Here is a 13530-nt window from a genome sequence, read left to right as displayed (position 1 = left end):
TAGAATTCCCTTTACTTAGCTCCCTTCTGTTCACTGGTTTCCATGATCTGCCAGTCCACTTTTATAAGGGCCGCCAATTGACAGTGCTGCTTTGTTGTTCTTCCCAGCTCTACTCTAGGGCTCCTGCCGCTGATCTCAAATGCAGGAGCAGCAGAGGTGCTTTGAGAGAGAGAGAACAGAATGTCAAAGAGTCCAGCGGGGGACCAACAGATTGTGGGAAACCATGTGACTGTGTGATTCACATCTCCAAGGAGAGAGAACCGGTTGTTTCTGTGTCTAGATCCACCCTGTTATGAGGATAATACCATCAATAATGTAATTTTAATTGCCTGGATGCTTTGACACTGGCTTGAAAAAATAAAAATTTTAGCAGTGAAGTTACTGGTTAGATGAGTTTGAGTAGAACTGAATTCACTGACATTTAAATCAAGATAGTGGATAATGACTTGTGTAGTTTAAAACTCGAACATTTTAAGCATTATGGGAAGAGAGGGTAATTCATCCATGTGTATATGCATTGTCACTAAAATACTCAGCTTGATTCTTTTGCTACCAACCTTAGATGACCTGATGCTATTTGGTTTGTATATTGCTTCTTATCATGAAACCCTTAAAAATATCTTTATCTAAGGCCACACTTAAAGTTAGAAAAAACACATTAGTAAATTTCACATTTTGTCTTTAGGACATCGTTGTCAAGGATCAAATCTTACCATGGGTTAATTCTTATGCTCTGTTAATATGTAATTGCTAATGAACTATAACTTACGAATTTGTGTTTTTGCATACATTTAGATGAAGGAATTTTCTTCAATCCTTAGAAAATATAGGAGGGAGAGTTTGTAACATTAATGTTAGGACAGCATAACATGGACTTTTGTTTTAATCTGTAATTCTAGGACGACATAGACAGCCTAAACCCAGTTCTCAGGGACAACCCGCAACTTCAGGAAGAAGTGAAAGTCTGGGTAAAGGAACAAAAGGTTCAGGAGATTTTTATGCAAGGTAACTATTTTGAAGTTATTATGCATTAAGGTTTTTTTTTTTTTTTGGAACTGGGCAGTTTTTCATGTTTGGTTTTGGTTCAATTATGTGCAGTGTTTATAAAAAACTCAGTTTAATATTTTGAGTTATATCCGATCCAGGGAAAAGAATAGCAAAATCACAATTTCAGTAGAAAGTTGATAACTTCACCAATTTATTAACTAATTTGAGCTAAATAACTGACATGAAATTATAACCACACAGGTGTTTTGTTGATAGGAAAATCTCCATATTACAGAATACAATTAGGTGTGTCCTTCCTGGAGAAGGAAGTATTGTTTGCAGTAGAGGATTGCCCAAAGCCACAATTGATTTCCTTTGAAGAATGCTGTTCGTATCTGATAAAAGTGTCCTATTTCAGCTCACCCTTCTCAGCAATGACCATAATACTAGTTTTAGTTTTGTTTCCTTTTTTTAGTAAGCTCTAAATTTGTCTATAATGTGTGACTTTCAGACCAATGAGGTTTTATATAATTCTTAGTGATTTCTTTTTCTATCAGTAGAATCATATATTTTAAGCTTTTTCTGAAATTGAATTGAAACTGGGACAGTATGATGTGAAGTATTGATATTTTGTTGAATGTTTTTAAAAAGGAATTTTGTTGTTAAGTACCCATGTTCATCTCAACCCTCAACTTCCATGTCATTTAATTTCAGCATTAATAGAGATAATTTCTAAGGTGTGGCTCTTCTGCTTTGTTATAGGTATTTATAGCAGCAGATCATCGACTTACTAAATTCTTAGGCTAAGTATTCTTTAAAATTTAATACAGAGAATATGAAAAATACACAGAAATAGAATATTTCCGTGAACTTCCATCTGCCTTTTAGCCCCAAAAATGGTTTGCCCCAACCACACTGCTGTTTATTTCTATCAAATTTCAGACATCGCCAAATTCTGTTTTTAAATAAAGCCAACATACCCTTATTCCCCTAAAATTAATAGTCCTTTAATATTAAATACTGGATAATCATGTTCAAATTTCCATTTGTTTTATTAATGCCTTGAATGATTTTTAACAGGATTGACTGATCTTTATTATTATTCATTTATGAATTTTAAATCAGAGGAACCAAAAAAAGTCCACAATTTAATTGGTTGATATGCCCTGTATCTTTTTTTCTCCTTTCCTTGCAATTATTGAAGATACCAGGCTAGTATATTCTTTAGCAACTTTTGTTTCCTTATCATATTCTTAGAGGTGAAAAATTGAGGTAGTATATAGTCCCTGTCCATCCTAAGCTGAATTATTTTGTAAGGCTGACTCCAAACTGTGTTTTGTGATAGGAATAAGGCAGTTAGGAATTGAAAATTGTGCTAGTGGAAATTGAAAATTGGTCATGTTTGGAGTTGTTCTATAAGCTTTTACTGTATTACATTCTTAGAGTCTCATTCTTTATAGTTAGAAAAGACTAGAGTTTATATAATTGATTATAATGGCTCTGAATATATTTAACTTATAGGTCAAATGGAATATTTTCTATACATTTGTTAATTGACTTTTAGGCTGATACTGGCAGTTTTTTTTTTTTAATTGGCAAATATCAGCTATTAATTGTATGTTAAATGGCTTATAAACTTATAAACTGTCAAATAAAGCATCAACCTAGGATTCAGAAAAGTAAATTCATTCCTAGCTCTTTCACTTAAGATTTTATTTAACCTAACAACCTCACTTTAATTTTTATAAAAGGGAAAATAATACTGAATTGAAGAAGATTAAATACACACTAGCTTTGGCAGCTTTTTCTAGCTGTCACAGAAGATTAAAATTTATAGTTGTCACATGGAAGTGTTTTGGCAACTTAGAAAACTCAGATATTGGGTTCCAAATTTTACCTTTCCGTTTCAGCCAAGTGTATTCCTTTATGTACCCCAAACCCTATTCAGTAGCTTTATACAACCTTGTGACTTTGTAGACCACTCTAACTTTACACTTTGTTCTGTCCTCTTATAACTCATGATCCCAGAAACCTTCTTTCTGACTTAAAGTACTTTATTTCCATTGAATTAGGAAATATATGTGTAGTAGAGTGTGTTCAACGATAAATTCACAGTGATCTGGCTCTAAGGTATACAATTTCTAATAAATTTTTTTTGAAAACTGATACTTGAATAAGATATTACTCATCACAAAGCTCCTGTTTCTCCTGAAAGGTAGTTCTTCAGTGAAATGTCTCCATTTAAGATACCCCTATTTCTTGTGTGTATGTATGTGTGTTTTTTAAGGTCCTTATTCCTTAAATGGATACAGAGTGAGAGTATATAGACAAGACTCTGCCACCCAGTGGTTTACTGGCATAATTACTCATCATGATCTCTTCACTCGCACCATGATCGTTATGAATGATCAGGTAAATAGTACAACTAATATTTTTGAAGAGAAATTTATAATGCCAATATTCCATGCCTTCCAAAAAATGGTTCAACAGTTTGATACTAAATAATTTTCATCTTTAGGTTTTTTTATAGTTGTAATACTCCTAATAAGTTTAAATGTGTCTGATATTTATTAGAGGTCACTTTAGGTCACAGGGAGATTAATGATAACAAATTTATTTCAACAATGATTAAATAAGTCACTGAAATAGAAGCATCAAACTCTTTTAATTGATTAATTTTTTTTTTTATTCTTAGGTCAGCTAAAATTCTTTCTTAAAATCTTTTTCTGTCTCCGGTGATAAATATATTTCCCAAATGATTGTTTTTCACTAATGAAAACTAATGCACACCACTGTAGGTTTTGTCAAAACAAATGTCATTAATGGTATGCTCCCTTAAGTTTTATGGTGAATATTAAGGATTCAAATTTCATAAGAAGTTTTAAAGAACAGTCTGAAAGTCTTGATTTTAAATCTTTCAAAGCTGTGTTTTATTGACACACACACCCCCCCCAAAAAAATAAATTTTACGTCTTCCAAATTAAGTGGATTGTGGAGGGTGTCTGAGTACCCCTTTAGAAATGATTCATATGCTTTGGTTAAATTTTTAGCTAAAATGCTAAATTATATTGTTTGGTCACATTTAATTTTTTTCCTAAAATGGTGAGAAACTTTCACTTCTCAGTGAAACTTAGAATTGCCATTGGTTTTTGAAATAGTTGCTTCTTTAACCTTTTTCAAATTACTATTGTTTGTATTCATTTACACTTTTTGTCATTTTCTTCTTAAAGTGTATTTTCTTAGCTTTATTTTATAGCTGGGTTTTTTTTTTCTTTTGGAAATTACTTCTTAATTTTTAAAATACATTTTATGACTTAGTATTATGCTCCCAATTAATTCTTAAACTTGCTTTTATACCTAATGTTACACCGACTAGCTGATTGGGTTTAATTTTTATTCTTGTTTTGTGTCATGGATTAGGTACTAGAACCACAGAATGTCGATCCTTCTATGGTTCAAATGACCTTTCTAGATGATGTTGTTCACTCTTTGTTAAAAGGTGAAAATATTGGCATTACATCACGGCGAAGGTCTCGTGCCAGTCAAAATAGCAACACAGTTCACGTATGTATGTTGTTAGTGATGTATTATTATAAAATATTTTTTCTTAGGTTACTTAGGATCAGTTAATAATAATCATTGTTAAATTATTTTTAGAGTCATTATACACGTGCCCAAGCAAATAGTCCCAGACCAGCAATGAACTCCCAAGCTGCTCTACCAAAACAGAATACACACCAGCAACAGCAACAAAGAAATACTCGTCCAAGTAAGAGGAAGGGCTCAGATAGCAGTATACCAGATGAAGAGAAGATGAAGGAGGAAAAGTATGATTATATAGCACGAGGAGGTAGTACTCATTTTTTTATGGAAATGAGAACAAATAAAAATACATTTAAGATATATTTAATATTTTAATTAATGAAAAATAAAACTTTCTCTTTTTAAATCTTATAGAAAACCCTAAAGGGAAAAACAAACAGTTGATGAATAAAAGAAGGAAACCTGAGGAGGATGAAAAGAAACTACATATGAAAAGACTACGAACCGACAATGTTTCAGACTTTTCTGAGAGCAGTGACTCAGAAAATTCAAATAAAAGGATGATAAATAATTCCTCAGAGCCGAAGCCAGAGAATGAGTTGAAAAATAAAAACACTTCAAAGATAAATGGAGAAGAAGGAAAATCCCAGAATAATGAGAAGGTAGAAGAGACACTAATAATAGATAGCCAGCCTCCCTGGGATCAAGTACAGGAAGATAAAAAACGTGAAGAAGCAGAGAAACAGAAGTCTGTTGACTCTCAGCTTCAAGAAAAAATGATTATTCATTCATCAGAGCAGGCCACACTTTCTGATCATAATCCTAATGATTTACTTCTTCAGGAATGCAATACCGAAAAAACACACACAGTGGAATTACTACCAAAGGAGAAGTTTGTATCTAGACCACCCACACCAAAATGTGTTATTGATATTACAAATGACACTAATTCAGAAAAGGTGGCTCAGGAAAACTCAAGTACCTTTGGCCTTCAGACACTTCAGAAAATGGATCCTAATATTAGTGATTCAAAACATTCTATTGCAAATGCAAAATACTTAGAAACAGCAAAGCAAGATTCTGATCAGAGCTGGGTCAGTGATGTAGTTAAAGTAGATTTAACCCAATCAAATGTTAGAAGTACTTCCTCAGGAAATGATCACCTGACTATGGAAAAAGAGAAAAATCAGTATGTCTCTTACATGTCTTCTCTAAGTGCAGTTTCTATCACGGAAGATAAGCTACATAAGCGAAGCCCACCCCCAGAGACCATAAAATCTAAACTTAATACTTCAGTAGATGCTCACAAGACAAAATCGAATCCCTCACCTGAAGTTATTAAACCCAAAGTTACCCATTCTCCTGATTCTGTAAAGTCTAAGGCCACTTATGTGAATAGCCAAGCCACTGGTGAAAGAAGACTAGCAAATAAGATAGAACATGAGTTATCAAGATGCAGCTTTCATTCAGTTCCTACTCGAGGCAATACATTGGAAGCTACAAAGAGCCCGCTTATCATTGATAAAAATGAGCATTTCACAGTTTACAGAGATCCTGCACTTGTTGGGTCAGAAACAGGAGCTAACCACATTTCACCTTTCTTAAACCAGCATCCCTTTCCTCTTCATTCTTCATCCCATAGAACCTGTTTAAATCCAGGTACCCATCACCCTGCCTTAACTCCTGCACCCCACTTACTTGCCGGATCATCCAGTCAAACTCCATTACCTACCATTAACACACACCCTCTTACTAGTGGTCCACACCATTCTGTTCATCACCCCCATTTACTTCCTGCCGTGTTACCTGGAGTGCCTACTGCCTCCCTACTTGGTGGCCACCCACGACTAGAGACTGCTCATGCCAGCAGCTTGAGCCACTTAGCATTAGCACACCAGCAACAGCAACAGTTGTTACAGCACCAGTCACCTCATCTTCTTGGACAAGCCCATCCTTCTGCTTCATATAATCAGCTTGGACTTTATCCAATTATTTGGCAATATCCAAATGGAACACATGCATACTCAGGACTTGGTCTACCTTCCTCAAAGTGGGTTCACCCAGAAAATGCAGTTAATGCTGAATCTTCATTAAGGAGGGTAAGTTAAAAAAAAAAAAAAAAAAAAAAAAAGGAGGGTAAGTTATACTGTGGTTTGCCACATATCAGTATATACTTATTAATCAACATTAATCACATTTTATTACGGTAAAATATGTTAGAACTTTACAAACATTTTTCCAATTATGATGAAACTTTCGATACTTAGTAACTTTGGAAACATGGAAGCTGACATCTCAGAAAAGCTAAATTATTTTAAAAAGCCAATTTTCTGACGTACCTGTTGTGAAGAACGAAGGTCTTCGTAACTAATTGTGAATCATATCTAGAATTATTTTTGACCAGCTAAATTCCTAGAAGTAAAATTTGTTGATTCAAATTTATATAAAATTGTAAGGCTTTTGGTATATATCATCATCTTATTATTTTTTTTAAAGAGGGTAGGGAAAGGGAGAGAGAGAATCTTAAGCAGGCTCCATGCCCAATGTGGAGCCCAGTGGGGGGCTTAATCTCAAAATCCTGAGATCACGACCTGAGCCACCCAGGGCCCCATCATAAAATTATTTTTTAAGACAAACTGTTATATTTCCCAGTTAGATATATTGATGGTATGTTACAAGCTATAATTCTCTGATGCTCTTGTTCTCATAATGGTGTCTAGGTTGGAGACTTTTGGTATTTGAGAAGTAAAGTTGGGGCTGAGATCCTGCCAACATCAAATGTGAGGAATATTGGTGAAGGTGGTGGTATAGAGAGCTCTTATTCCTTTATGAGCTAATGTGATTTCTCTAGCCAAATATATTTTCATACTAAGAAATGATTGTTGAGAATTGCATGGGTGACTCAGTCAGTTAAGCTTCTGCCTTCAGCTTGGGTCATAATCTCAGCATCCTGGGACTGAGCCTGGCATTGAGCTCCCTGCTCAGCAAGGAGTCTGCTCCCGTACCACGCCCTCTGCCCCCCTCATACTCTCTCAAATAAAATCATAAAAAGAAAGAAATGATTGTTGAGGCCATTACCATCCCCAGTATCAAAAATAGTGAGAATGGCTCTCTTAAAATCTAGGACACAACTTCGTCATTGCTGCAGCCCAGGTTGCTCTTCAAGTATCCCACAGACTCGTTTTAAACATGGTTGGTTGGTTGGTTTAGGTTTTATTTATTTGAGAGAGTACAAACGGGGGGAAGGGGCAGAGGGAAAGGGAGAAGCAGACTCCACACTGAGCCCAATGTGTGGCTTGATCCCGGAATCCTGGGATCATGACCTGAGCAGAAGGCAGACACATCCGACTAAGCCACCCAGGCACCCCCTGTTTATTTTTATTGTGGTAAAACATTAAATGTATCATACTAATTATTTTTAAGTATCCAGTTGAGTAGTGTTAGGTATGTTTATATTGTTGTACAGCAGATCTCTAGAACATTTTCTTTTTTTTTTTTTTTTCTCTAGAACATTTTCATCTTGCAAAACTGAAACTTTATATCCATTAAACACTAATTCCCTTCCCTCTTTCCACTATTCCTTGGCCAAACACGTCTCTACTTTGTTTCTGTAATTCTCACTGCTATAGATAATTTATTTGAATATTCATTATATGAATAGATATTCATACAATATTTGTCCTCGTATGGTTTCTTTCATATATCATAATATCTTTAATGTTCATGTTATGGCATGTAACATGATTTCCTTTATAATATTCTACTGTATAAAGTTCATTATGTGCATGTACCATATTTTCTTTATACATTTGTCAGTGGACTTTGACTTACTTCCACCCCTTGACTATTATGGATACTGCTGCAGTGAACTTGTGAATTTTTTACCTCTTTCACATTTGGGCAAGATCTACAGTAAATATGTTGGGAGTGATGATTTGGAAGGTAATTATCCCTGATATCAGGATTATCCTTGATAATCCTGCTCACACAGAGCCTTGGTAATATATGCAAGGGTGGTGTTCCTCATGCCAAGTTTGTCCAAGGAATTGTTATATTCTCAGTAGCCGTGATGACATAGATTATGGTCGTGAGTCCTTCCTTGATTCCCAAGTTGTGATTGTTAACCTTAGTAGTGGTAAAGGGCATCAAGTGGTTAGTGGTGCAATATAGAGTGCTAACAGTTTTGAGTGATAATTTGTATGGTTTAATCCCATAATAAAATAATTCTTTTGGGCTCCACTTCTTTCTATATGAGCTTTGGCCTTCCTTAATGCAGTCACCAGTAAACTCCATAATTTAATCTGTGCCAGCATCCCCACAGTTGATCCTGGCAGGATTTCAATTCTAGAAGAATTGTGCTTGCATTGGTCTGATCCATAAGCTTCCTATTTCCATTCTTGATGGTGCTATTGAACTTGTAGTTGGAATCTTACTGGAATGTATACATTATGTAGTTGATGTCAATGAAAAGTCACTAATTACTGTAGTATCCTCCTTGCCATTATTGAAAGCAGGCTTGATGACCCTGGTGCCTAATGCACCCACATTTTTACTCTGATCCTTCACTCTTGTGTCATGAATGTTAGGTGCAGCTGGTACTGGACAAAGACAGGCTAGAAGAACACATGAACTAGCAAATACTTTTGAGTCTTTTTCCTGTAATTTCCCAATCCTGAAAAACCAATCTAAATAACTGTTTGAACTGGGTTGGGTAGGATTTTCTCTCAGTATATGTCATTCTAGCCTCCATGTATATAAAAGCATAAAATATTTTATTAACTGGTCACACACTTGTTAAACTAAAAACAAGCATATGAAATTTTCATTTCTTAGGTAAATTTATAAAGGAGTAAGTTTAACATTTTGAGCAAAAGTGAAGATCTCTTAACCCTAATATTGTAAGAAGTAAAGAAACAGGAAATACTTTTTAATAGCATCTTATAGTAAAAAATTTATCATTATCAAGTGATTGCAACTTAGTACTTCTGGATCATGTAGAACGGAGGCCTTTTAAACATGAATGATCCTCGTGTGTGTGTGTGTGTGTGTGTGTGTGTGTCTGTGTGTTTTCCTCTAGTGTGAGATTTAGTCTATAAAATATATTTTTTAATCTAAAAATTTATAATAGAAATTTTTAATTTCACAGCAGCATGTTTTTGGTGTGATATATCATTGCTTTTGCATTATCATCTTGAGATGTAAAATTTTCTCTTTGTTTAAACCAAAAAGGGATTGATTATATTTTCCCAGTATCAACAAAATGTAACTCTACAAAGTAAGTTCTGAGAGAATGTCAGTGTCATAGTGTAGAAACAGTTCTTAAGCATGTAATTAGAGAGTTTTAAATATCAGCAGAGATCAATGTCACCAAATATTCTATATGAGAAGGCAGCCTATCAATATGTTATATAAAAGATTAATTTTGTTGCATTTCCACACTTCCCAAGTTTAATAGTCCAACAGTGAAATGGAGTACAAGTGGGCTTTGAAAATACAATCTTCTGTCTATTCTAAGTAAATTGTTACATTGAAAAAGTTATTTTTGACAACAAAAATTGGCACACGAACTTGATATTTCTGTTTCTGACATGGACTTTAGGAATAACAAATTCTGGTTTTTGTATTAGCAATATATATATTTTTTTGGTTTTAGAATGACTGGAAATCTGATGAACTAGGTATTCTGTACATTTATAACTTAAAGGCAGTGATTTCAAGTTCTAAATTCGGTAAAATAAATAATAAATTTTTGGAAATTACTATTTTGATGCTGATTGATTTTCTACATCATATGGAAAAATCCATATAATTATGTTACTTATTTATTTGTCTGAAAATTTCTCGTAAGATGCACTTAGAAAAAGTTACATTTCATAAATATACATTAAAGTCCTACCGTGATACTGTGTTTAGCTTTTTCTAGTTACTAAAGTCTGATATATATATATATATATTTTGTTAAATAGAATTCTCCCAGTCCTTGGTTACATCAACCCACCCCTGTGACCTCAGCAGATGGTATTGGATTACTTAGTCACATTCCTGTCAGACCTTCCAGTGCAGAGCCTCATCGGTCTCTTAAAATTACAGCACATTCCAGTCCACCATTGACAAAAAGTTTAATAGATCACCATAAAGAGTAAGTTCACTAATGCTTAAAACTTATAGATACCTTGTCTTTTCTAGTTTTTCTTTTTAGACAAGTTAATAAACATCTTAAAAGTAGGCTTTGAATAAGCACTATTCTTTCCATTTTGATATATCTTCTAATTTACTTGAGTATTAAAGTAAATGCAAAGTCATGTTTTACTTTCATAATATTGCATAGATGCTATCCTCATATCATGCAAGAAAAAGCTGTTACAGAAACCTTTATGTGTATTTTCTTCACAGAGAATTGGAGAGGAAAGCTTTTATAGAACCATTACGTTCTGTTGCATCCACATCAGCAAAAAATGACCTGGATCTAAACAGATCACAGACTGGAAAAGATGGTCTATTGCATAGACATTTTGTGGATCCTGTATTGAATCAATTACAGAGACAACCCCAGGAGACTGGAGAGAGATTACACAAATATAAGGAGGAACATCGTCGAATCCTTCAAGAAAGTATTGATGTTGCTCCCTTTACAACTAAAATCAAGGGGCTTGAGGGTGAGAGGGACAATTATTCCAAAGTAGCATTGTCATCTTCTAGCCCTAAAAGCCATGTGATCATCAAACAAGACAAAGACATAGAATGCTCAGTATCAGATCTTTATAAAATGAAGCATTCTGTGCCTCAGAGTTTGCCCCAAAGTAACTATTTCACTACATTGTCTAATAGTGTGGTCAACGAACCACCAAGGTCATATCCATCCAAAGAGGTTTCAAATATTTACACTGAAAAACAGAGTAATACTGTTGCTGCAGCAGCTAATCCTCAAACTCTGACTTCATTTATATCGTCTCTTTCAAAGCCTCCACCTTTAATTAAACACCAACCAGAAAGTGAAGGTTTAGTAGGAAAGATTCCAGATCATCTTCCCCATCAGATTGCTTCTCACTCAGTAACAACCTTCAGAAATGATTGTAGGAGTCCTACCCATTTGACAGTTTCTTCTACAAATGCACTCCGGAGCATGCCTGCTTTACATAGAGCACCAGTATTTCATCCACCAATCCATCACAGCTTGGAAAGAAAGGAAGGCAACTATAGTAGTCTTTCCCCTCCAACTCTAACCCCAGTGATGCCTGTAAATGCTGGTGGGAAAGTTCAAGAATCACAAAAGCCTCCAACTCTAATTCCAGAGCCAAAAGACTCTCAGGCAAATTTTAAGAGTTCTTCTGAACAGAGTTTGTCAGAAATGTGGAAATCTAATAATAACCTCAGCAAAGAAAAAGCTGAATGGCATGTGGAGAAAAGCAGTGGAAAGTCACAGGCTGCTATGGCATCTGTCATTGTACGTCCACCATCTAGTACAAAACTTGAGAGCGTGCCAGCAATGCAGTTAGCTTCCAAAGATCGAGTTAGTGAAAGATCTTCAACTGGGGCAAATCAAACAGATTGCCTCAAACCAGCAGAAGCTGGAGAGACTGGAAGAATCATTCTGCCAAGTGTGAATTCAGATAGTGCTCACATAAAATCTGAAAAAAGTGTCCAGGCTGTCTCACAGGGCAGTGTTCCCAGTTCAGTCATGTCTGCTGTAAATACAGTGTGTAATACCAAAACGGATGTACTCACATCTGCTGCCACTACCACTAGTGTTTCCAGCTGGGGTAGTTCAGAAATAATTTACTCTTTATCAAATACCATTTTGGCCTCTAAATCCTTAGAATGTACCTCTTCAAAAAACGTCAGTCATTCAGTGGCTCAAATGCAAGAATGCAGGGTCAGCACCACAGCTCCAGTTACACCAGCCAGTAGTCAGACAGGAAGTGCTGTTCAGCCCAGCCCTGGGTTCTCAGGCACAACTGATTTTATCCATTTAAAAAAGCACAAGGCAGCATTGGCTGCAGCTCAGTATAAAAGTAGTAATGTCAGTGAGACTGAGCCTAATGCTGTAAAAAATCAGACATCTTCAACCTCCCTTCTCTTGGATAGCACTATAGTCTGTAGTACAATAAACAAAGCAAACTCTGTAGGAAATGGGCAAGCATCCCAGACAACTCAACCTAACTACCATACTAAGCTGAAAAAGGCCTGGCTTACTAGACACTCAGAGGAAGATAAAAATACTAATAAAATGGAAAATTCAGGGAATTCTGTAGCAGAAATTATTAAGCCATGTTCTGTCAATTTAATAGCCTCAACATCTAATGATATACAAAATAGTGTAGATAGTAAGATTATAGTTGATAAATATGTAAAAGATGATAAAGTCAGTAGGAGAAAAGCCAAAAGGACTTATGAATCTGGCTCTGAAAGTGGAGACTCAGATGAAAGTGAAAGCAAGTCAGAGCAAAGGACTAAGAGGCAACCTAAGCCAACTTACAAAAAGAAGCAGAATGATTTGCAGAAGAGAAAAGGTGAAGTAGAAGAAGATTTAAAACCCAATGGGGTTCTCAGCAGGAGTGCCAAAGAAAAAAGTAAATTGAAATTACAGAGCAACAGTAATAGTGGTAAGTAAGTTGATTACTTTTTTCTATCAGGTAAAATGGGTTGTACTTAAAATAATGGTGTCTTTCTCAAAAGATGCATCTAGCTCTAGCATAATGTATGTGCTCACTGACCTCATTTCTGCATTTCCCAGGTAAACTGTAAAAGCAAATAAGACCTCTCTTCCCATTTCTAAGAGACTTGTAGAAATAATGTTTTACCTACACTCATACTGACAAAAACCCAATATGTTACTTAGCAGTTACTCAGATTTTGACCATTTCTAAGAACTGTCGAAATGCAGTTAAAGCTATCATACCAAAAGAGGATTTCTCTTTTTTTTAATAATAAATTTATTTTTTATTGGTGTTCACTTTGCCAACATACAGAATAACACCCAGTGCTCATCCCCTCAAGTGC

General features: G+C 35.1%; 1 protein-coding gene across 7 annotated transcripts in view; it reads left to right on the top strand.

Annotated features, from left to right (window-relative positions):
* JMJD1C (jumonji domain containing 1C) overlaps nucleotides 1-13530 on the top strand; it is a 330895-nt gene that overhangs the window by 275519 nt on the left and 41846 nt on the right. For 5 of the 7 annotated variants that reach the window (XR_007410126.1, XM_025434455.3, XM_025434457.3 and 2 more), the window contains 7 exons: nucleotides 900-1005; nucleotides 3275-3399; nucleotides 4408-4551; nucleotides 4645-4837; nucleotides 4945-6629; nucleotides 10497-10669; nucleotides 10924-13133. Coding sequence is in view for 6 of the 7 variants with exons in the window: in XM_025434455.3 (XP_025290240.3) it covers nucleotides 999-1005; nucleotides 3275-3399; nucleotides 4408-4551; nucleotides 4645-4837; nucleotides 4945-6629; nucleotides 10497-10669; nucleotides 10924-13133 (4537 nt within the window). In the remaining variant the exon portion in view is untranslated. Of the gene's footprint in view, nucleotides 1-899; nucleotides 1006-3274; nucleotides 3400-4407; nucleotides 4556-4644; nucleotides 4838-4944; nucleotides 6630-10496; nucleotides 10670-10923; nucleotides 13134-13530 lie in introns of those variants that run through there. The other 2 variants (XM_025434456.3, XM_049108975.1) reach the window with 2 other exon arrangements.

Source organism: Canis lupus, chromosome 4 (assembly GCF_003254725.2).
Source record: "Canis lupus dingo isolate Sandy chromosome 4, ASM325472v2, whole genome shotgun sequence".
NCBI classification, from domain to species: Eukaryota; Metazoa; Chordata; class Mammalia; order Carnivora; family Canidae; genus Canis; species Canis lupus.
The sequence above is the reverse complement of the archived record's forward strand: the minus strand, read 5'-3'. Positions and strand labels throughout refer to the sequence as shown.